The following is a 24,318-nucleotide window of genomic DNA, read 5'->3' as shown; positions in this document are numbered from 1 at the left end:
CGGGAGCTCTGCTGGTGCCAAACCCTCCTGCAGCCTGCGCTGGAAGCTGCCTCTCCATCCTTCCTTTTATGTTTCCTCCATCCAAGATGAAGCTTCCCATTTCTAGGTCGGGATGACTAATCCTTTTCTCAGAAAAACTGGACAATCTTACAGTGTTATTAAAAAGCTTTATCATTTCCTGAACCAAAAATACCTATCAAAAAATCTGTTACCTAGCAACAATAGTAACAATTATCAATGACAACCACCAGAACAGTCACAATTAACAGCACCCCTAGCCCCCCCAGGTCAAAGAGCAAGTTGGCAGCTGAAGCGAGTTAGCTGCTGCCTTCGGTGTCATTGGTCAGGCTTTCGGCAAGGTCACTTAGCCCAGCTTTGGTCAGCGCCGTGATCAGGTTGTCAGGAGTTGCGTGTGCACCCTCCTGATCCTGCCAGGCCACCAGCAGCTGCTTAGCTCTCATCTTCACATCCTCGCTGTCCAACTCGATCTGCCGGATATCAGAATCTTTCATTTCCAAGTAGGGGGCCAAGGCCTTCCACTGCTCCCCAAGCCTGTTGGCAAATAACTCAATCTGTTCGCCTGTCATGGCTTTGTCCCGTTGTACCTCTGGACCTGGGGGAAAAAGAGGAGGAATCAGTGAGACATAAGGAACATTTCCTGACACTGCAAATTAATCTACCCTGTTCTGCCCCAGTATAAATCTTCTGTTTATTCACTGACAGACTGATTCAGGCCTTTCCTGAGGTTGCTAAGACACATATGAGCTCCGAGAGCAGGTTTTTACAGATGTCTTATTACCTGGGTTTCAAGAGGAATGTCCCTTATTGTCTGTGATAAAGACAATCTTGCTTTTTATGTTATCTCCTGTTATATTGAGAGAGAATTGCTACATCAGAACTACTTCCTCCAAATGAGAACAAGAATTTTTACAGGTAGGCTACTCAACACAAGTCAACTATAACATTAAAATACAGAGTGATCTTTAACATTTGTCTTTTGGAACTTTTTACTCACTTTAGTCAAACTTAGCTAAGGTAAAAAAAACCCATTTCCTTCCCTTTTTTCTCATGTTCCTATTGGCAGCAGGACTGTAACAGTAACTTTAATGTGTAGTCAGTACTTTAAGGAATTTTCTGTCATTCTGGCATTGAGATAAAAACCATGGAATACTGTGCTCTGCAGAGAAGCCAAGTGCTGCAGTGATTACAAGGCGGGTTTGCACATGCAGAGCTTATCATGGTCTGCAATCTATGGCTTACCACCTGTGTTTATTTCACAATTTAGAAAAAAAACCACCCGAAGACTGAATTACTTACATATAAAAATTATTCATATTCTTAATTTTTATTAAATATCTCACCCTTGTGCCACCAGAAGAGCAAGCTGGCATGGAGTAGAAGTTTCAATTCTGTCCAGTACTTATCAGACACACTCATTTATCTGAACTCAGGTCACTACATCAAGGGGAAAGGATGGAAGATCCCGGACAATAGAACAACAAAAGCCCTCAGATCCCTTAAAAGTCTAAACCCAGTGGTGTACAGCAGACCACAGCTCTGCCATCTTTGCTTTAAGACAATATTTAAAGAAAGATTTACATCTTTCTTTTCACACAGTGACACCACCAAGGCTGTGTTAATTAGCATTAGGCTAAAGAGAACTTCTCTACTATTGGCAAGGAGATGGTGGAAAAGGCCAAGTGCTGGATGGAAAAGGGCAACAGAACAGAGATTCACAGAAGCCCAGTTGTTTTCCGCTAACAGAAAAAAGTCTTCAACAAAACCACCACTGGTACCCAGTGTTTGGCTTCCATGCCCTGCATATCCCACCAGCCCATGCTGGATCTGGGAGCTGGCACACAGAGTGACAACACACAAGGGAGAAGGTGTGAGATGAAGGTGTGAATGAGGATGGAAGAGGGCAGATTTACAGACAAAGGAGATGGAGAAGGACACCCGGGAGTAAGACATACCAGGGTTACAGGCAAGAGACTAATGGAAGGAACAGTTCGTGAAGCGGAATGAGCAAGGGATAATATCTGTCAGGAAAATCACTCTTCTCACAGAGAAGCTTTTGCCTTTGAGATATTTTAACTGAAGAGGAAGTAAAGATCTCAGAGTTGGAATATATCCATTTTTGAAAGTCCCGTAACTACCCACCCCAGGAGGGACTACAGGGAAGCACTTGGCCTGGCAATTAGAGGGCAGAGAGAACATGAAAGAGGGGCAAGGAATGCTCAGGTAGGCTTGTACACAGCAATACTGGCATTTCAGCTGTAAACACCTACTGGCACTGTAAACACACACCAGGTAGCAGAAAAGGTGAAAGAGGCTCCCAAACAAACTGCTAATCCACCAAGTTGGATGCTTTCAGCACCACAGGCTGTGAGCCTGGGAGGCTGCTACCACTGCCCTGTGTGCTGAAAAGGCTGCACATTTTGGTATGAATGCCGGTTCAAGTCAGAAACACTGGGGTACGCAGGACTGATGGCCCTCAGTAGAAACCATGTTTAAACACAGCTTCTGCAATACACATCAAGAGAAAAACTGAAAGGACTGAGAACATGTAAATCTTACTTTCATTGTTTTCCTTTAATAAAGCATCATTATCTTCCTCATCTTCATCTTCGCCTGTTTTTATTTCTTCAGAAGGAGGCTACAATGAAAGAACTAAACATCACCGGATGAACGTTGTGTTCAAAGAGAAATTTTACAGCTCTCGGGTTGTCTCAGGGATGTGTGTTAGAATGGAAAACCTGACATGATCCCACATGAGAATTAGAAATTCCCCCACAGTCTTCTGCATCCAAAACACCAGTGACAAGTGTTCTAATAACACATATTACCAACTAAAAAACTTAATAAAAGTATCCACTGACTTCACAGGATTCTCTCCTTTTCATTCAACTACGCATTACATAGTGAGCTTTATTACTTACTTAAAAAAACCCAAGCAACCAATTTGGGAGGCCACTACTGATGAACATGTTTTTTAAAAAAAATATTCTTCACTTTATTCCTCACTTGGGAATTCCCTAAAGTTTTGATACTTTCAAACCTCTGAAAGGTGGTAAACAAATTAGCAAACAAGAAACTTTTCAGTCTCTGATTTAGCTACTCATCAGTGAAATAATTTCCTCTTTTTCTACATTTCAGCCACAGGCCTTACGTGCTTCTTGCTGTAACATTTGGTATATGAAAGTAACACCATCAGAAATATTGCACACACTGATACCGTAATATATTAAACAAATTACAACACTTTTCCCCTCCCTGTATTTTTTCTAAACCTCCTATTAGCACACAGTTAACTCTGATGGCTGGACAAACAAGAAACCTATATATTATAACCCAACCTTTACACCTCAGTGGTTTCCCATTACAGACAAGGAAGGTCTCCATACAGAGATAGCTGTTCATATCTGCAAGGAATTGCTGGGTTGTGTGCTAACTCAAAGGCTCAGAAAACACCCCCTTCCCCACTGCTGACCTCTCTTATCACTGTATAAAGTGATCTGAAAGGCCTCTCCCTGGACTCAAATTTGGACTGTTGAACACGCAAAGGGTTAATGCCTTAAATTTACAGCTCCACAAGGTCTGTTTTTATTTTACATGTTTTAAGAGTCAGGGAGCTGACAGAAGAGCTCTGGCAAACCTTTCTGTAAAGCTCTTGCAACACTTAGCACAGTACCTTCAGCTGCACACCCTGCCCCTTTTCCTGCCATCCCAATACATTCATGAGCCATAACGCTGGCTTAGACCTTCCATAAATGTGGTTTGCACTGCAACACAGAACCCAAGTGGTTGGGCACAAATACATTCCTGCCTATCAACAGGATTGCCACAGCTGGTTCTTTTTCACAGAATACAAGGCAGGGCTCAGCACTTACTTGGTTAGTCAATGACTTTCAGTTTAGCGTTACTGGGATCTTCACAGATTGGACTAATTTTATTTGTAATTTTTACTTTAGTGTACAAACTTTTTTCCTGGTTTTTCTTTTTTTTGCCACTCTCTGTTGGCATGTACCAAATGGACTGCAGAGGAACAACCAGAAGTCAAATGAATTCAGCAATTATTATTATAGGATAATATTACTTACAGGCAGCTCCTTCGCTAATTTGATTACCATGTTTTCTAGATACTCAGGTAAACTCTTGAACTGTTGGTTTGTTGGCTGGAAAAAGTGGGGACTTCTGCGTGCCAGAAGTCTCAGTGCTCTCCAGCCATAGTTAGAATTGTTCACAGCCCTACAATAAAACACAAGTTTGGTTGGCATCTAATAAAAGTAAAAAAAAAAAAAAAAAAAAAAAAAGATCTGAGACATTTAGAAATTACTATAATTCTGTCCAAATGCAAAAATTTTTTGTGCATTACTGGAGTTCTGCACAGATATTAGTATTGCTGACAACAGTCTGTTTTCTTGTAACAATCCAAACATGAGAGATCAAAATCAAGTGAAACACAAAGATCAACGTACTTATACTTATTTTCAACCATGTTTTCAGGGTCTGCTTGTTCGATAGCTTCTTCAAAAAATTCCTCCAACGTCGGCATATACTCTCTAAAAAATTAAATAAGAAGCTTTAATATGCTTCACAATCTACTATAAAATAGCTGGTTTTCAGTTCCTTCATACACATCTCAAGCTTATCCACTGAAGAAAAAAAAGAAATCCTCCAACCAACCCACTCAAATTTAACAACTGCAGATTAGCAAAGAATCTGTTTGATACATGTTGCTATAAAATTTATTTACTGCACAACCACTGGAGCGTACCAGCAGTCGCTAGCACTGGCTATTACATACATTTAAATCTTCTGCCATACCAAAAGGTGACATCAACATCTGTCAACAGCATTCACAAAGCTCATGAGTGCTCAGGAGTTTAAAATGGTTGTTAGTTTTATGCAATTTGACAGGATAGTAAAACACGGCCGTCCCCTCCCACCCCCTTTTCAGTTCCATCTGCTCTTGGAACAGCTCATGGTTTCTTCTGACAGGCATTTAAACCAGCACAAAAGGAGCCCTGACCAAAAAAAAAAAAAAAAAAGAAAGAACAGAAATGATATTTCCAATGATCAAGTCAGTTTGCTGTTGTGAAGGCTGCAGGCCTGAAACTCAGATTACATAAGAACTTATAGGTTACTCTGAGCCAAAATTCTCAGAGGCGCAACAAGCATGCTCATAGTGATCTGTATTTCTGCTACCTAATACTGACAGAGATACATCTGCTTCTGCAAGGGAACCTAGTAATTAGCTGGAGCAGGGGGTGAAGCACACTGGTCTGTACATTCCATTTGGTTTTGAGAAACGTGTTTTGCCCGGGGCAGCAGTGCCCCATGCATTATTTAAATCTAGCACTATCACTGGAACTAAAGCCAGCACCTTGAAAACTCAGATGAGTTCTGCTGTGTTATCCCCAAAACAACCATCTAAAAACACAGGTAAGGAAGTATTACCCCATTTGAAGGGAGATGTGAGGAACCAAAGCAAAAAGCTACGTTCACTTGACCACGTACAGTCATGAAGTCTGTAATAAAACTTGGCACTGGATCCAGATCCCATGGGATCTTCTCTTTCCTGTTTATCATGGCATGCATTTTTTTGGTTTGCCTCCATTTGTTTAGGTTTTTAATTTTATTTAACTTTTAATTTTAATTTAACTTTTTATTTTTATGTAAATACATTGCAGCACGATATAATCATGCACAGGGAATCAAAAGCTTTGGACCCAAACACTTCACCTTCAGCCCTTGGCCTAGTACAGGCAAGTATCCTGTCAGAGGCCTTCCTGTACATCCCAGCTCACAAGAAAGGACAGCACTTCCTCTGCAAAGCTCTAAACCTCTGGAAAAGCAATTCCTCCACTCATGGCATCTGCACAGCTAGCAGCTCTCCACAGGCAATCAGACTTCACAGCCACTAGTAGCAGAGCTCTCTTTGGGAACTGTTCCGTTCCTTTTCCAAATTTTCTTACTAGGTTAGTATGTCTGCACAGAAAGGGATTTTGCTATCTCTAACAAAGTTATGTAGCAGAGTACATTTTAAGTATTTCCTACAATTGTGCAAGCAGAAGGGACAACCAATAATTGTGTTTTTCTGCCTCTGCAGCACGAGTAGATCCGGTATGCGCTGGAACAATGCCTGCCAGCCAATTTCCTCTTATCTAGCATTGTTCAAAGCACAGGCCTACTCGGAAATCACAGCCAAATAGCATGCTAACTTCATTAGAGCCAGACCTGGCAATCTTCCTTCATTATATAAGGTAATTAATTATACAATCATGCGCTACAAAATGGGAGTTTTCATCTGGTTTTTAGCTTAGATTTTACTTTACTAAGCAATGAAAATTACTGACAGCATAAACACCAGAAGAAGTGAAGAAAACTGTAAGGGGATTTCAAGGCAAAGATTCCAACCACCAACTTCTCTCAAGACACAGTGAAATGGCACACTCCCTAAGATCACCTTGTATACTTTCCTTCTGCCAATTTTGTAATAATTGTAATTCTCTAAATAAAGTGCTCAAAGTCAGCTTTAGACAATGACACGCACATTTTTTACCTACCTACTCTCAGATTTACAAGCTTCCATGTTATCGGGACATAAATTCCAAAGGCGGGTCAGTTCCTCACTGAAAAGAGAAGCATAAACACACATCAAACTCCACATTCATCATTCTACCATTCCACACCTACACACTGTTTAAAAGGGATCTACAAGAGACAGTTATAAGGAAAGGAAGCCTACTGCAAGGTTTAAAATAATGATATATCCCTTGGCTGTTCTTTCCTGGCAGTTCCAAAGTAAGGAAGTTTAAAAATTACTGTATAGAAAAAAACAAGACATTGGAAAGCCCCCTCTACAAAATACCCAAAACCAACTAACCAACCCAACCCCAGAAACCCTATTAAAAAAAAAAAAAATCCAACGTACTTCCCCATAAGGATTTTTTTGTTTGATCCTTTTCCTAAGAAGTCCTCTGGAGCTGGCCTCTTTCTCACAGGCCTCATTGGTTTAGAATCAGGAGGTCTAAAATAAAAAAAGGTGCTCTTTAGTATCAAACCACAAATACTTTGAGAGCAAAATAAATCCATTCCACCTTCAGATGGTGCCAAGTTAAATCAAAATGAAAGCAATCAGAAGAACTGTGAGTCTCAAGTGGAAGGAGGCAGGACAGAAGAGAAGAGAGAAGGCAAAGTAAGGATAAGGAATCTGCCAGACACCAAAATTAGTTCATTCACAAATGTAAAGGTCTACCAGAGTCCCAATACAGAAAAAGAAGGAAATCACATTTGTGCCAGCAGCACATATAAGTATGATCTACCCTGCTGCTGGGATCATCTGCTCTATGATTGCAAGGTCTCTTTCCCCAGCTGCACCTGATTTCATGGGATCAGAGAATGGAGATCCCAGACCACTGAGGTTAGGGCAAGACCTACCCAAGCTGAAACTCTGGATGAGATCTAAAGGAGGAGACAGAACATTTACAAAAGTCAAATTTCATAGCTGTACTTCCCCAAAAGCCCCCCACAACAATCATTTCTCTCTTCTCACAGTCCCCCTCCCTTTTATTTCAAACAGCTTAAGTCATGAAGAGGTGGCTGCACCTGATCTCTCCAATTTCAAAAGATAATGACCCAGATGCTCCTTACCACAAAGAGGCTACAGTCTGTGTCTACAGCGTAGAAGAATGGAAGGTGGACGTTTGGTCACCCCCCTCAAAATAGTCTAGCTAACATCTGGAGTTCAAGTTTTGCCACTAGTTACCAACAAACTATACCTCTCAGTGGTGAAAGCCACTTGTCACTCCCTTTCAGGTAAGTGATCACCACCAAGTGGCAAACCTAATACATAAATGGCATAAGAGAACTGCTGCACAAGCTCCAGGTATGCTGCCCTGCCACAGCCGTAATGTCAAAGGCTTCATTAGAGGCAATCCAAAGTGGTATATGGGAAAGTCAGGCATTAACTTTTTCAGCCTGGGGTCTGCTGAAAGCAGGAAACCTGCCGAAACCTGCTCCAGTCTCCTTACTACTAAAAAATGTTGCCATGGGACAGTGAGGAATGCACTTCTGAGAGCCCACACATCCATAACCACCTCTTCCCTGACATAATGGAAGCCTTAAGACTTTTGGCAGAAATCTCAGAGCCTTTTGCACACGCTGAAGGGACAGGCAGCTATACAAATCTCAAAGTTTTGGGAATGGATAACACTCCTATGGGTACCATACTCTGAAGTGGAACCACCATTTCAAACAAACAGCAGAAAGCTTCTACTTCCTAATACAGTTACCTTTCTTTCACAAAGCTTGGGCAGCCCTCATTTTTCCATGAGTTCCAGTTTTCTTCAGTATTTAATATATGCTGGAAAAACACAGAAAGTATGGCACATTATTAGGCTCATAATCAGTTTTGTAGTTAACTCCAGAGGTTTTAACTGAGCTACTAAAATCAAGTGGGATTCTCTGGTTGTAGGTTGTGTATTTCAGTCACTATTTTAAGGCCATCAGTATAATCTTTGACACTTGGTTTAATTTATTCAAAAACAGTCTCTCTCCTCTCTTCAATAATTGTAGGAAAGGCTTTATTTCTCCTGGTCTAAACAAGAAAATAGATGCAGTCAAAGTAAAGGAAGAAAGGAAAGCAAGAAGACGACATTTTTTTTTTAGATTTTGCTTTTATCTTATTTCCATGTCTTTGGGCACTGCACTCCTACCTGCAAAGATTTCTTAGTTTTTAATAACCAATCTGTCCTGTATGTACACATGCATATATATGGATATTTACATTTCTCTCCAGGAGAAGGAAGAAAAGAATATTAAAGAAAACACGGGAAGAATATGACTACAAAATAAAACGATGAGACCTTTTTTTTACTGAGACGAGGTAAAAGTTCTCTCAGACATAACACCTGTGTTCCAAAAGCTAGTTCAAGCTGAAACTGCTTTTTTATGTGCTATATAGACTTTGTTCAGATAGGCATTAATGTACTTACCTCTACCATTTTTGAGAACCTTTCCCCATCGGGAGGATTTTCTGAAAGAAGCTATGAATAGGAGAAAAAAAAGTGAACCTTTTGCATTGTATCTGTAGCAGAACATGCAGGGGGAAAAAAAAAACAAAACTAAAGAAAATGGTGGTTACTGCTTCAAAGGTGTCTGATACAATGTTACATGCTAAATATTCTTCTGTGACACCTTTATGTAAGTAGATAGCATACCGACCTGGTAAACCGCTTTCGTAGTATCCTCTATCCAAAGAGACTGTTCATCTGTTAGAACATAGTTTGAACTAGAAAAGAAAAACAAAACAACACAACAGAAAGTGTCACTAAATCAGCTGTTTGGTTTGGGGTTTTTTGGTGGTTTTTTGCCTTTTTTTTTTTTTTTTTAATTTTAAGAGTTTCCTACACATCAAAATAGTGTGGAAGACATATAATTTACACTACATACCTTCTGAGGGGCATTAGAGGGGATCTGAAGAAAAGAGCTTTGAATTTGTTCCGGTCTAGTCCAAGAGACTGACCATTTATTAGTTTATGGAATTAATTAGTTCTGCTTGGGGAATTTACTTTCAAGGTTTAGATTCATCCAACAGGAAACCCATTTGTGTGATTCTAGATCACACCTTGATGTTGGACCCAAAGCACAGCAAATGGGGACAATGAAAAGCCTTACCTTAAAAAATGTCACTGTGTTATATATATATATATATATATATACACATATACGTCACTTGTATCTCATACCATCCTTGATCACTGATAAATGAGTGCTTTTAATGAACATTTTAATGAATTGTGATTGAAATGACTGACTGTCACCTCAACAGAACTGAATGGCAATTCAGAAGATGTGAATTCCATTCTTCTCTGGCACTGGACTGCCTTGGTAAATAATCTATAGAATTAGGATGATGATCCTAACCTAGTTTACAAAGTTCTTTAGAAGCTATTTATAAAAAGCAGCATATTGCAGGTGAAAGAAAGCTGCTTTGTTAATGATGTCAATTCTTATGTGCACATATGGCCAAGGGTACAGGAAATGAAGAGAGGTAGAATTTTCTTCAGCATAACATCGAGATTAGGAAAAGACAGGGTTTGGTTCTGTCCCATTAATATATAAAAGCAACAATCACCATAGTTATTTCTTGCTAATTTGGAATTCTGTACCACATTACAAAGTCAATATAAATTCAAAGTGATGCCACATACAGATAACTTTCCCTGGTCTAACAACTTGCTGCCGCCAAAGAGAGTCTCCTCCCTGTATTTACCAATCCGAGGCTCCAAGGTTCAGAAGAACCTCAGAACGAGGAGACAAACTCTATTTTGGATTACGTCCAATTTCCCCCTCCCCAGAACACAAAATATTTTCAAATTACCTTTTAAATTTGACCTGTCCCTTTAGATACTGAAACAGGATTAGGTACTGCAACAAGATGTGACGCCGGAAGTTACTGTCACTCAACTGTAAATCCATCAGCTAAACAACAACAACAAAAGAATTACACATTGATGAGACCAAACATGCGTAAGTGAAAAAATACACCAAATGTTTCTGATAAACTCAGTGGGGACTGTTTTTTAAACAAGATCATGAGAAGTCTATTCAGCATCATCCGTACTTTCAGGACAGCACTTCATAAGGTACTAAGATGGGTAAACTGTCACCTAGCACACTTCAGGAAAAGGTATCAAAATTTCTAATTAAATCATTTCCTTGAAAGCATGAAGAACTTCCTGGAAAACCCTAGATTTTTGTTTAACAATTTCATAGTGCTGGATTTAACAACATTCACTTTGAAGTGAACAAGGTTTTGGAAAAACAAATATTCAAATATTTCAGCAACCGAAGGACAACTCATTCCCTTTTCCTATGAATTACTTGCTATTTGCTACAGCGTGAGGATTTGGCTACCACAGAAGTGTTCACTCTCACCAATGCTTGCACAATGACACACTGCTTGGTTTCTGTCCTGTATGCTGCAGCATGACAGATCATACAAAAGGAACAATTGAAGAAAAAGGCCTTTGACTATTGGGTGTTAATTACGTTCTGCATCTTCTATAACACATTATTTAAAAATTGTCAATATATAGGTCAAAGACCTATGATGAATTTACCCACTCTTGTAGTTCAGAAAAACTCATGCTGCACTGGGATTGACTTTCTGTCATCTACCAATGCATGCATTTAAAAGTTTAAGTTACATAGTGTTCCAAAAAGAAGACAAAAATTTTACGATTAAATTCAATGGAGCTCTGTAATTTTGGCTTTACAGTAACAGAATAAAACCCTCTCAAGGTATTTTCGAAAGCAATTTTAAACAAGACCATTATGGAGCAGAAAATATAGTTAGCACATCAAACAAGTTTTGAAAAAGCAATTCTAAATTCTGAATCTAACAAACAGATCTTTAAGAATTTATTGTTTTAACTTCTCTTTATAAATGCACCATTACAAATGAAATGCAATAAACAAATGTCAACTTTACTGCAGACTCTTAGTACAGAAATAGAAGTCCTTGAATCATTAATTAACAGAGGCAATCCAAAAAATAATAAAATATATTAAATCTATCTAAATAAAGTGATCAAAGAGTGTAATGGGATACTAAAAGAAACTGCAGAGCCTCTATCTGTGGAGTCATTCAAAACCCATCTGGACAAAGTCCTGATCCACTGCTCCAGCTGAGAGCTTTGAACAGGGAGGCTGAACTAGACACAGGTTCCTTCCAACCTCAACTAGCCTGGGATTGAGAAGAGAAATCACATACCTTTTCACTAGTTAGGAACTTTGCAAAATACACATGTTCTCCTCCTGTTTTCAGTTCTTCCAACTTTTTTCGGGAAGCCTGAGTGTCGTCCAACTTGTAACTTTTGAACACAGCCAAAACTTCTTCTGAGTACTATGAAACAGAGTTATTTACCCCATGAAAATCATACAAAACCTTTGTAGTTGGAGAACTACACTAGACTTAATGCCAAGCAAGTAAAATAATTTGTAAACTTGCTACCAACCCATTGAAACAACACATTTGCTACAAATATGTAGGATCTTTCTGAACACAAATGACAGCAAAAGTGTCATTGTGTTGGAATGTCTAATCATATGGAATATTTAAAATATGCTAAGAAACATTAATTAAAAAATTGCACCTGAAAGACTTAAAACTGGCCTTCTTCAGTTTTTGAACTGCATATGTAGTGTGTTTGTGTGGTTTGTTTTTCTTCCTTTTTTTGACCCCATTAGTAGATCTCATTAACTAGATTTATATTAGGATGTCTGAGCAGATGTCACCTCTTATTACTAGAGCACAGAGAATGAAGATTAAAAAAACCCAGGCTCCTTGCTATTAAATAAACACTGAGTGACAAATTCTGAAGGAACAGTAGCTTAGCAATAAATCACCCCCAATATTCATACTAAGCAAAACTGAAACAGCTAGCTGAAGGGGACATTCAACCCATTGCTTCTATAAAGAGATTTGCTTCACTAGAAACCAATAATCTTCAGAATCCCACTGGGATCAGTATGACTATTCAAAAGTAAGAGCTAGATATAATATTTATCTGCTCAGAACAAAAAAAAACCAAAACACCAAGCCCAGAATTTCTGCCTTTTGCAGCTGATAAATCACAAAAAAGGTACTTGTGGCATTGTTGCAACACATTAAGTCTTTTTTTTAATTGACTTACACAAGTTATATTAGGAGGTTTACTGTACATCTTAAGACATTGTTTACAATCAAAGGCTCACTTTAGAAAACAGCAAAATGCACTTCCTCATGCACTGTCATTTTTCAGTGGCACTTTCCAAGGGCCTTTGAACTGTTCTGTGCTTACACAGTCACTCTGCTACTCGTATAAACAATGACTTTTACTTAGGCTGAATGGTTGAAAGCACGTACTCAGATTACCTTAAGGAAAGTTTTCCATGACACCTTCTCATAGCACTGCACAGGATTTCTGAAATAATCTTGAAGTGACCAGAATTTTCTATACAGGTTATAATCTATTGGAATGGAACTGCAGAAAAAAACAAAAACAAAAAAAACAAACCCACAAACCATATTGAAAGCGATATCCTAAATTCAAGTCCATTCAGGAATGCACAACCCCAGAAAATATCATTCATTTTGGAAGTGAATTAATGAGTCTGTAGTGAACTCTTAGAGAGAAATCTGTAACTTAGAATTTGTCCCTAAAAAAGTTTTCCATCCAGTCTATTGCTACTTTCTCACCATAAAAGCAAAAATAGTACAAAAAAGGGATCCTAGGAGTTTTTCACTATCTGGGAGATGAAGAGGAGTACAGCCTTTTCTTCTAAAAGCATATACAGCATATATTCAAAATCCCTGGATACATCTTATCACAACAATTGTTGACAAGGGAATTTGGAAAACTGTCAAAACCAGAGTGCTTCTCAGACAGGGGATGCAACTTTTTCAAATCTGTACATTTCTTTCCCCTCTAGGCAACTCCACTTAAACAGTTAAGCCACTGCCAGGTCTCTTAACTGATTAGATACTAATCTTGAGAGGCAGGACGTAAGGAGAATTCTGACCACAACATCTAAAGATATTTCCCAAACAGCTTTTTACTTTCACTTTATAAAGCTTTGTTTACATTTTTAAAATTTTTGTAAACTCACCAACTTGTTGGTGCTTCATCATCTCCCATTTCACCTTCTTCCACATCCATTCCTTCTTCTCTCTCCTCAGTGTGCTAAAAAGAAAAAATAATTTAAATCTTATGCAAATATTACCGCAATTTGGATACAGTTCTCGCAGCGTTCTTTTTTATAAACGTACCATTACATTTTAGATCAGAAAGTTTAAGCTGGTAACTCAAAAGATCTCCAAAGTACTATTACCATAAAATGTGCAACAAATTCTTGTCTTAATACCTTACTAAACTTTGCAACGACAGCCTGACTTCTCCTGGAAAAAGCTGAAGGGACTGCTCTATCCTCCGTACACTGTGGGGAAAACTTTGCACAGTAAGTGACACTGCTTATTTCTCACAATCAAATCAACCTCGTTCCCCTCAAAACACACGGTTTAATGTACCAGGTAACATGCCCATGTCCCAAATCAACAGCTTGGCCTGGAAAAGGGACAACCAAGTGACAAACATTAACCAAGACTTAACCATTAACAGTAGCACATTTTTGTGCAAACAACCTTACATGTTTACTGCAGAACGAGTGAAAAATGACATAGGAATTTTCACCTTCTGTCCCAGAGTGCTCTCATGCTCATTGGTATTGAAAACAGTGACATTTTCCAGGTTGAACTGACTCTGCAGGTTAAGTCCTGTGAAAAAATAGGGTCAGTTTTAGAAGCTTTGAAGTTCGCAAGTCTGTTCATTCGGTTGATTGTTTATGAGATGCTGATACTAAATTCTCAATATTCAAAGCTTCTCACAAGCATTCAAAGTTTGTGTTCGAAATCAAAGCAAGTGAAAGTCACAAGAACTAAGATACAAGTGCAAAGTGAACTTCTCCAACTGGATTTGGTCTGCAATCATCACAAACTTTTAGTCTTGTTTACATGTCAAGTGTGATGCAATGCAAAAAATCTCACCTGACTTTTCTGAAAGCGGAAATAACCTAGCCAAGAACAGCTGAATTCTTCCACAGAAGACTGTGTTTTGTGACTTAGATAATCTTCTTAGGAGGTCTAAAAATTGTAAAAAGTAAAGAATGTTAGTAGTTATCCCTCTTTTAATTTCTCATGCAATAGAATTCAAGCCTTGCTAATTATATGACCTACAGAGCTAATGAATGGAAGCTCAGATTTGTAAATTTAAATGCTGGTAACTCTCTCAGATCACACATTTTTTCCAAACACATTCTACCAATCCTCCTAACACCTTTAACACCAATAAAAAATAAGTTCAAATGAATCCTATTCTTCTAAAGGGACTTCCACTGATGAAAAGAGTTCCCTGAGGCCAGAATGACTTTTATCTTAATTAGCAAGACTCATGAATATCTGCTGAGTGATGCAACTTATAACTTTATTACTTATTGAACACATCTGAATTTAAATTAAATCATTAAATTCACTTTCATTTGCTGAGAATGGAAGTTCTTTAATTTTGCTCCTCCCTCCCCGTTGCCCCCAGAAACTACAACTCACCATTGCACATTCGTAGCAAATAATTTTTCCCTGCAGAGTAAAATGTATTCTGAAACAGAGTAAAGGTATTTAGAACATTTAGAACCTTCTTGAGCAGATATTAACCCAATTAAAAGCAATGACTAAGTATGAGTCACTCCTACTGATAACTCTAAATTCAAGTTTTCCCTTAGATAACAGGCAGGTTTCACAAAAAGGCAATATAAAAATATGCAGTCTCACAAATTCCAAGAAAGCATAAAACACATTTAAATCCAGCCTTCATACAGAAGAACCATGTGTGACAATGAACTATAAGAACAGTATCCAGTTTTTTTCCTGGAACATGTTAATTTTTACACTCATTGCCTTTATTATTCCATGTATTAATTACACAAATAAGCAAAGAACACTCACAAAAGATTTAGAGCGTTCACAGCACTACTAATTTGGCAGCGGAAGAAAGAAATTGGTAGATACTTGAATTAATGATAAAGAACAGTTTGTGACTACGAAAGGCCACAATGTTACCTGAAACAGAGCAGCCTGAATTAATTGCTATGGGAAGTAGTCCTGGTTATAAAATGCAGCTTAGGAAAACTCTGAGAAAGTGGAATGATTTTCAGGTGCTGCCAATAGAGTTACTGACACTTAACCTGTCGATGCAAAGACAGTTAAAATCCATTTGTAAAAACAGGTCAAGTAGACAGAAGCTTTGGCAAAACTATACAATATTTTGGAAAAATACCTACTGATTTCCATGTAGCAACATTTTTCTCCACAAAAGTGAAAATTTTGTCACATTGATCCAAAGGGAGGCAATCCAGAACATCCCCCAAAAGCACAAAAGGAGTTGATGCAGTGCAGATACCTAAAAGGAACAAGGAATATTTTATTCAACAAATTTGAACTGAAATGCAAAAAATTAGGATGCATGGTACTTGAGGGACATTATATTAAACAAACAAACAAACAAAAAAACTAAGAAAAAAGATCTCCTAGGTTCCTACAAACCCTAACAAAAAGCTTGGGCTAAAGCATGAACTTTCATTAAAGCTATTTCTATATACAGATATACTCAAATGAGCTTTACAAGAGCTTTGCACTAAGGTAAAACAAATAATAAAAAGTAATTGTTCTAAAGACCTCAAGGTCTGAAACAATGTCGCACCTGTTTGCAGACTGCAAGTGAACTCTTTCAGACTTCTAAATCCACAGTTAGGCAGTCTGCACCCACCCATGAAGCCTGAGAGCCTTTTCCTCAAGTAAAGCACTGCTAAAGTAGTGCTCCAAGTCTGTCTATCCATGCTTGTAGGCAGTATCAGCACTCCTCGTAATCACAGGTCAAGTTATTCCACAGTTCATGAAACATACATGTAGTTGAGCTACACCTACTAAAAGAAACCAGTATTTTATCTGTAATGTGAACAAATAAACAACGTGAAGAGCGCAAAATACACTTCAGAAGAGATCAGCACGCTGATTTCTGACACAAAAGACAGTTACAGAAACAGATTCAAGTATCTAAAAACCAGCCATGTACTGCCTCAGTGGTCTCATCTCTGAAATTTTGATGGGATAAATCTAAGCCTTTTAGACTGGACAAAGACAGAAAATGCTAATCATGCTGCAAACAAAACCATGCATCTTTCTCAATAAAGAACAGAAGAAAGACTCCAACATAAATGTCACACATATAACTGAATTTGATTATATTATACCTAATTTCTCTTGTGAAACAAACTTAATAATCACTAGCATAAGCGCCACATATTACAAAAGCTAGCCACTCTGGATGACTTACAGAAACCAAGATTTTAAAATTCCCCTAAATGGTCTCTAAAACTGCCAACAAATTCAAAAGAAAGATGCTCACCTTCTGTGACTCCATTAATAGCAAGAGATATAATTGCCAGGAGATTTTCACATGGAGCTTTGTTTATCTAAACAAAGAAAAGAGTGTTAAATTTCTCTATTCTGACCTAAATTCATCTAACAAAACTAAAATTCTTGTCTACAAGTAGGCAAATTTTAAACAAATACTGATGCTCAACTTCTCAAAACTTCCAACTACCTATTCAATTTGACCTGTCAGTTAACTATATGAAGTTTTTACTGAGTAAGCAACCTTTCCTGACTACTTCCAGCCACCAGAGACCCTAATGTGCAGTCATGTACCCCTGAAAATTAACACCCCACATTCAGACCTCATTCAAGTATTAATTTGATAATATTTGATTCCTTTCATCTTTCTTTTCTGACAAGCTGACAATGCAGCTTTGTTACATGTTAGTAACAAATCACAGTATCACACAATGGTTTGGGTTGGATGACACCTTACAGATCATCTTGTTCCAACCCCCCTGACATGGGCAGGGACACCTTCCACTAGACCATGTTGCTCAGAGCCCCATCCAACCTGGCCTTGAACACTTCCAGGGACGGGGCATCCACAACTTCTCTAGGCAACCTGTGCCAGTGCCTCACCACCCTCACAGTGCAGAATTTCTTCCAAATATCTGATCTAAACCTACCCTTTCCACCCACTCTTAAAGTACAGTTGTAGAATAATGCATATTTATGAATCAGAATTTTAAGACAGAGCAGAGTTCCATAAGCATTACAAAGACCCGCGGGAAAAGGCTCAGCCAACAGCTCTTACTACAGTGTGTTGTCTGTAAATTCTACCAATCTCTTTGAACCTTTCACATTCAATCTTAATTACCTAACTACTACGTTGGTTATGTTTGTTTTAATAAACAGTGTTTTCTTACACTAAGTCCCTACTAAATTAATATATAAGCCTGCAAACAGAAATTTGAGGTTCAACAAGAGATATGCTGCAGCAGTTTAAAGTACTTACTATTTCTTCTTCCACAACAACTCTAAAAGCTTGATCCAAGGTGCACTTCTTTTCATTTTCACTGAAATGCAAACATTTCACCTTAGTTAATAACAACCATTAGGGGCAAGATTACTAAAAGCTGTCTGAATAGGCACTTTTTTAAAAAGTAAGTGACATTTACTTACCTCCCAGGAACCTGGTTAAATGCGCTCAACAGTGGCTTGATGCTTTTGTTAATCAGAGCCTCTCTGGTGGATGTCTACCAAAATGCAAAAAAAGAAAATACAAACAAAAACTGGCACAAAACCAGAAGGATGTCCTTCTTCCCTCTGACAATGGAGAGAAATACTAAGGAATCTTTCTGCCACACCCCATGTGTCAGTTTACAGCGGGAACTTCCTAACAAGAAGGGCAAGTAACAAGCACGTAGGAAATCAGTCATGTGAGCTGGTAGGGCATCACACCTCAAACCTGGGCTAACAGTGTGGTGAAAATAGTATTTCTAAGGGAAACGTCTAAGGTCACAACATACTGCTGCATCTACTGCAGTCTCATGTCCCACGTGCACAGCTTCAGGTGGTTGTGGTGATCTGGGACAAGAATCACAGAATATTCTGAGTTGGAAGGGCCCCACAAGGATCATCGAGTCCCCCTCCTGGCCCTGCACAGACAGCCCCTGTGCCTGAGAGCCTGTCTGTCTTCAAGGGAGTCGACAGCTCCAAACAGTGTATCATCTGCAAACTTCCTAAGCATCCCCCGAAGTCCTGCACTCAGGTTTGTTTATGAAAACGTTGGAGAACACACGACTCCCGCTAACGAGATGGTCTAAACATTAATACTTCCTGTTACGAAACTGATCTGATGGATCGAGTGCCTGTGCCTAGACCACTTCCCGTCCCCTCGTCCTACAAACTGGGCCGCAAACGAAGGGATACAAAGGCCTGGGCACACACCCAGCTCCCCTGCTCCGGCAAGTGAAAACCATCATTCAGCAGAGGCGCAAAGGAGATAAAAGCAATATGCTCGGACGTTTTTGCCGTATTTTACATTAATTTACGTTACTCTAAAGGCTGATTCCCGCCTCGGCTGTGCCGATGTGCGGCCCCACCCTCACCTCACTCCCACACCGCTGTAATTCAGCTCCTTGAAGGAGCGCCCGGGCCGCCCCTCGGCGGGAGCCCCGGCCGGGCCCGCAGGCCCAGGCACAGCCCTACACCGCAGCTTCCCGCCCGCCCGCCCGGTCCCGCTCCGAGCGGCAGGCCCAGAGGAGGGATGGAGGGAGGGATGGGGGGAGGTTGGGAGGAGGGAGAGCCTCACCGTGAAGCGGAGCCGCGCCTCGGGCAGGCTGAACAGCGGCGGCGACATCTTCCCGGCCGGACGGCGCGCGCCGATGACGCCATCACACCCCCTCCCTCCGCGGGAAGGGGGAGGAGTCGGGAGGAACACCCTGGTCGTGGTCAGAGATGGTCGCGGAGTCAGGGAGCCATTGGAAAACATCTCCGAGGTTCCGTTGGAAAACATCTCCGAGGCCACCCAGTCCGACCGTTAACCCAGCGCTGCCAAGCCCGCTGCTACACCCTGTCCCCAAGCGCCGCATCCACACGCTGTTTGAGCGCCACTTCCCTAGGCAAGCTGTTCCAGTGCCTGACCACACTTTGAGTGAAGCAATTGTTCCTAATTTCCAACATAAAACCTCCCATTGAGGCCGTTTCCTCGTCCTGTTCCCTTGTTACCTGGACGATGCTCTCCCGTTCCCCCCCCCCACCCCTTTGCCACAACCTGCTCTCGGATGCTCGTACAGAGCGATAAGGTCTCCCCTCGATGTCCAGGTTTTAGAAACACAAACTACTTGTCGGCAGAATTGCCTTCTTGAAGTTTAATTTACTTAATCTTACGCTTCGATGGTCTCAGACCTAGGGGGAGGTTAACAAAGCTCGGAGAGAAGGATAGCGGACACAAACCACTGATAGTGGACACAAACAATGCAGAATTTACAGGGCACAGGAACATTTGGCAGAACTCTCCAGATAAGGATGAAACTAACAAAGCCAACCCAACAACTGTGCTGAAATCAGTTCCGACTGGGTAAGAGGTAATTTCAGCAGGGAGAGATTGCAACCGCTGACTCATAGCCCACCGACTCAAGAAATCCACCTACACAAGAAACCACCGACCCAAAAGAAAAGACTGAGCTAGTATAACATCACAGGGAATCATTTAACCAATGGAAGATAGAATACCAATTAATAAGAATACTATCTAACTTGCAGCCAATGAGCATTAATGCCTTTGTTTGCTACAATGTATAAATAGTGGAAAGTTTGGGTACTGGCTTTGTGGACTTGCCACTCAGCACCCCTTGGTGTCCAGAACTGTAAATAAGATTGGCCTCTTGCACACCAGGTGAAAAAACTATTTTGGGACAACACCCTCCTTTTCTCCAGTCTGAACACCCTCAGTTTCCTCAGCCACTCCCATCAGACTTGTGCCCCAGACCCTTCATGTTTCACTATGGCCAAAGTGAAAATAACTTTACAGATGTGGCTGATTTTTTTTTTATTATTTTTATTTAATAACCCCCCTAGAGCTACACTCTGCTACCTTTTTCAAAGTATTGCTGAAGTAAGAATGATTGGGTATTTTTATATCATTGGTAAAATCACCTCAATGCTGACAATTTACAGGTTGAGCAATAGCCTACAGATACCTCCTAAGTGACAGAAATATCTCCAGCAGAAATTACACTTTTCATGAACACAGAATCAGAATCATAAAATTGTTTGTGTTGGAAGGGACCTGGAATGTTCCCAGGGATGTCTCATCTTCCCCCTCTCTAGGCAACATGTTCCAGTGTTTTACCGCTGAATTATGGTATGCGGTGCTCCAGTATATGCTTTGGTCTCTGTTTACAGGCTAAGAGCAGAAGTCTTTCCCTGCTTCCAGCTTTGCAGGCTGAAGGCTCCAGCTTTTCTCCACTGTGCACCAGTGGGCTGGGATGAACCCTTACTGCCTTGCTGGCAGAAAGGACTGCACATATGTTTTGGATTGAGCTGGCTGGGTCAGGAGGTTAGCTCATCCCTGCCTGCCCATTGTCTGTGCACACTCAGCCATTCATGTCTGCATTGCTCCTAGGACCCTTTCCAGAGCCACTTGGGCCAAGGTAGTGTGGGGTTAAAAGTGCTTTTTGGGGGGGTTGATGTATGAGACGGAAGAAAACAGCTCAATCAGCAAAGCTGAGTAAAGAACTGCCATGGCTTCAGCCTGTGTTTTAGTTCAGAGAACTGCTAGAAAGCCAAGACAGTGTAGTTGCCCAGGTTTCCTTATCCTGATGTTTGCTATCTGGGCAAAAATCTTGGGTACTGCCAAAGTCTCATTCATAAATGGGGAAAAACTCAGACATCCAATATCCTGCTCGTATCGAAAGAGGCAAATAATATTACAATAAAATTTATGGTTATTATTAAAAGGAAATAAGGAAATATTTAAAATAATGTATTAAAGAATAGATAGGAGTATGTGGTTAGTTTTGTGGTGGGTTTTTTTGGTTGTTGGCTGTTTTTTTTTTTTTGTTTTCTTTCTTTCTCGTGTCGTGTAGCTGTAGTTAGTTTTTGTACCGGGAGGGGGAAGTGTTTGCCCAGAAAAGGAAGGGGCAGAATGAGGAGCATCTTGACCTGCGCTTGGGTGGCTGGCGCCGATGCTGCTCTGCTAATGGGGAGCTGCAGGCACGCTGCCAGCCCAGAGTTTGTCACTTCATCTATAACTGAAACCATTGTTTCACACTGCCTAAAAAATGTGGGCTATGTTAGAGCCATGCCAATTCGTTTCAAATCATGGGGAAAGGGGCTTCGTAACACTGAAAACAGGCTCCACATGAACTATCTTTTTGAATGAGTCACCTGCATATGCTGTGAGACATGCTGAATGTTATTCATTCAGGCTTGGAAGAAAGTTTATTTGTGTTGCTGTTTTGTTGTTTGTTGTTTGTGTTTTTTTTTTCCCAAGGCTCTTTTTCATCTCTTATTTTGATAAATTAAACCATATTATCAGCTGAGTAAAAGGCTATTCTAAATAAATAATTTGAGATTATTCTAGCCGCCACTCTTGCTGTATGAAAGAGGACCGAGAAGACATCTCTGAATTCGTTAAAACAAACAAAAAAAAGGCTTTTAAACTTTTACAAATATAGTAGAAAGAGAATTACAAGTGTTTTAAGGGGAAACTATCAAAGTAAATGGAGTCTTTTTTAGAATACAAATATTCCTTAAACCAAGACTGGTGTTGTATGTGAATAGAGAGATGCACGCTGAAAACAGTACAGTATACTTGTTAGTGAATAAAACATAATTGAAGACTCTTTTCTTTTGGTGCAGGAACAGATAAAAAGGAAGAACAATGATTTAATAGTGTTTTATAGCCACCTCTTGTTCAACATTGAATTTTTCCTCTGTTTGGAACAGTGCTAGTTACTTTCTCACAGATCTCATGCAGAGGAGCGATCAACACAGAGCTGTTAGTGCTTGTGTTGGGTTATCTACAAATGAGTCTGGCAAGCTGACTGCAGTGTTGGAAGAAGTTAGCGCCCCAGCAATCGCTATGCACCCCTGACAGAGACCACAACTTAAACAGCAATGTCATCAACATGTCACTTCTGCTTGCCACTTGGTGTTGTCACAGTGCAAAATCTGACAACATCTCTTAAAGCCATCTTCATCATCCATTAATAGAGATGCCAAACCATGAAATGGATTGGCAGACAAAAACCTGCTCTCTTTTTGGGGATCAGAAACTCAGTCAGAGGAGTACTGCCATGTACGTGTAAATTAAAATGCCACAACTGTTCTGGATGTGGAGTCAGTGTCCCAAATTAGTTAGTGATATGTTAGAAAAGGCTGTCTCTTCTACTATGTACTAGGTGGGAAGCTAAGAGAGGAAAGAAAATGAGTAAACATTACTTTCTTTAAAACAATTGTAAGCAAAATCTTTTTTTTTAACCGAGATTTAAGTGCTGTCACGATCTGAGAGCTCAGATGAATGAAAACAATTAACACCAACAATATCTCAGGACATCTCTATAGTTAGAGATTAGCTGATAGAGCAGAGATTGTATTATTTTATGTCAAAAGGTTGTGTAGTTTGAATTACAAAAACCTCACCCAAACCAGATGCTGTCTTTTAGAATAAAATCCTTTTCCAAGGCTAAATTGAGTTTCCATTTTAATTTCTGTTATCATTCCTACAGAAGGACATATTTGGAGACTCCAAAGCTTCCCATCTCTGACGTCACTAGGGAATAGTGCTTTGTTCTCTCCTTCATTACCCACCCTTGTGCTCAAGTGCTTTTCTTCTCAATCTTCTTCCTCCCCTACCACCTTGCACTCCATCCAGTGTAGAAGTACAGGCATGAAAGTTGATAAACTGCCTTATTTGCCTAGTTTAAGTAGCTTACCCATTATTTCCAAGCCAGTCATGAGAAGTTGCACAAGGTACTTTTATCTTTTAAACAATGATAAAGAAAAGCTGTCCTACCCTGGGTACTTAATTTTAAGGTAGCATCCTGCCAGCCACTTTGGTTTGTTAGTGACTGTGAGATACAATTAATAATGTGTGGACTGATGAAGGAGAAGCTAGACTAACACAAAAAATAGCCCCTCAGGAAAATTTAAATCTTATTTTTATAAATTAAATAACAGAGAATCTTTCTGCATTTTATTAGCATGTTACACTTTTCACCAGAGCACACATACAACCTTTATGATTTTTAAATCTTACGATGTTGTTCTGCTGCATTTAATACTTTCAGGGTTTCTTCTCAATTTCCTGAATAAATTGCTGGGGAATACATACCATATGATCCCATTCTGTCATATCAGCTACAGCAGAAATGTTTCACTGATACATGTTGGTGACATTTTTCAAATAGTTTGGTAAGAGTACCTAGAAAGGGTTCATTTACCTGGATTCACCCCGAAGACAGCTTCCCACATTAATCTGAGAATGCTTGATTTTTCTACTCCTTATCAAGGGACTTGCTAGCACAGTAGTCCTAGAATACTACCACTCTGGATATAGGTGGAAATATGGTCATAAATGACAATGGTTGTCACCTACTGATGACTTTAATGACCAAGACAAGGGTTTTGATTTTGACCTTAGAATAAAATAAAAATATGAGTTGCCGGAAGCTGAAATCACAGCTTATGCTCTTGCACTGTAGTAAAGAAATTTATGGACTGATTCTGCCCAAAGGAGAGTCTGTTGTCTCCACGTACTCTGAGATTAACAAACTGTACTGTTCTAACAAGAGGTGATGATCAGACAACACACCTGCAATGGCCCAAAACTC

General features: G+C 39.8%; 1 protein-coding gene across 4 annotated transcripts; it reads right to left on the bottom strand.

Moving 5' to 3' along the window:
* Positions 1-147: 147 nt before the first annotated feature.
* On the bottom strand, positions 148-19,376 carry THOC1 (THO complex 1). Of its 4 annotated transcripts, XM_027881739.1 has the most exons (22): positions 19,293-19,376; positions 18,161-18,234; positions 17,994-18,054; positions 17,007-17,073; positions 15,883-16,001; positions 15,152-15,200; positions 14,594-14,689; positions 14,241-14,323; positions 13,915-13,986; positions 13,660-13,733; positions 12,926-13,034; positions 11,783-11,914; positions 10,388-10,488; positions 9,229-9,295; positions 9,000-9,050; positions 8,298-8,368; positions 6,938-7,033; positions 6,570-6,635; positions 4,479-4,562; positions 4,101-4,248; positions 2,578-2,656; positions 148-613 (listed from the first exon to the last, which is right to left on the bottom strand). In XM_027881739.1, the coding sequence occupies exons 1-22, from the start codon at positions 19,338-19,340 to the stop codon at positions 318-320; spliced, it is 2,043 nt and encodes a 680-aa protein (XP_027737540.1). In that variant the 5' UTR covers positions 19,341-19,376; the 3' UTR covers positions 148-317. The 4 variants fall into 4 exon arrangements, with proteins under 4 accessions (XP_027737540.1, XP_027737541.1, XP_027737543.1 ...); XM_027881740.1 differs by lacking the exon at positions 9,000-9,050; XM_027881742.1 differs by lacking the exon at positions 13,915-13,986.
* Positions 19,377-24,318: the final 4,942 nt, after the last annotated feature.

This window comes from Empidonax traillii, unplaced genomic scaffold (genome assembly GCF_003031625.1).
Source record: "Empidonax traillii isolate 1590-97213 ecotype Southwest subspecies unplaced genomic scaffold, ASM303162v1 scaffold94:size1391941, whole genome shotgun sequence".
Taxonomy (NCBI): Eukaryota; Metazoa; Chordata; class Aves; order Passeriformes; family Tyrannidae; genus Empidonax; species Empidonax traillii.
This window is presented reverse-complemented; position numbering and strand designations above follow the sequence as displayed.